General features: G+C 55.0%; 1 protein-coding gene across 1 annotated transcript in view; it reads left to right on the top strand.

The window, feature by feature from the left end:
• LAMA5 (laminin, alpha 5) overlaps positions 1-802 on the top strand; it is a 47,980-nt gene that overhangs the window by 32,849 nt on the left and 14,329 nt on the right. Inside the window, exon 44 of the mRNA XM_010140977.1 lies at positions 1-24. This exon is cut by the window's left edge and continues 1 nt beyond it. Within this exon, the coding sequence (XP_010139279.1) occupies positions 1-24 (24 nt within the window). The remainder of the gene's footprint in view (positions 25-802) is intronic.

Here is an 802-nt window from a genome sequence, read left to right as displayed (position 1 = left end):
GGCCAGCACTGCGACCGCTGCGAGGTGAGGGCTCTCTGCGTACTGGGACGGTGCCTGTCCTTGGTAGAGGGACGAGGGCTGGCCCCGGTGTGTTGTCCCCAGCCCTGTGAGCAGAGCGGCGCTGGCAGTTTGCTGGCAGCCGGGTGGTTAAGGCTGGGTTTGTGTGATCTGCCCATACATGGCAAATTCACAGAATCACAGAATGGTTTGGATGGAAGAGACCTTAAAAACCACCTAGTTCCATCCCCACCGCACCACGGGCAGGGACACCTTCTGCTAGACCAAGCTGCTCAAAGTCCCGTCCAGGTCATAAGACCCTTTTACTACTGGCCTCTGGAACACAAAGCTCATGAAATCACAATCACGAACTGGTTTGGGTTGAAAGGGACATTCAAAATATCCTGTTCCATCCCCCATGGGCAGGGACACCTTCCACTAGAGCAGGTTGCTCAGAGCCCCAGGGTCCAGCCTGGCCTTGAACACTGCCAGGGATGGGACACCCACAGCCTCTCTGGGAGACCTGAGCCGGGGTCTCACCACTCTTATCGTGAAAAATGTCTTCCTTATATCTAATGCAAATCAGGCCCTGTTTCGATTTAAAATTGTTCCCCCTTTGTCAGTACACACCCTGACAAAGAGCCCCTCCCCATCTTTCCAGTACCCCCCTTTCAGTACTGGAAGGCCACTGGTCTCCCTGGAGCCTTCTCCTCTCCAGGCTGAAGAATCCCAACTCTCTCAGCCTGTCCTCATAGGGGAGGTGCTCCAGCCCCCTGATCATTTTTGTGGCCAGTTCTAAATCTGC

This window comes from Buceros rhinoceros, unplaced genomic scaffold (assembly GCF_000710305.1).
Source record: "Buceros rhinoceros silvestris isolate BGI_N320 unplaced genomic scaffold, ASM71030v1 scaffold6688, whole genome shotgun sequence".
Taxonomy (NCBI): domain Eukaryota; kingdom Metazoa; phylum Chordata; class Aves; order Bucerotiformes; family Bucerotidae; genus Buceros; species Buceros rhinoceros.
Note: the sequence above shows the minus strand (reverse complement) of the source record. Positions and strands in the feature narration are given on the sequence as shown.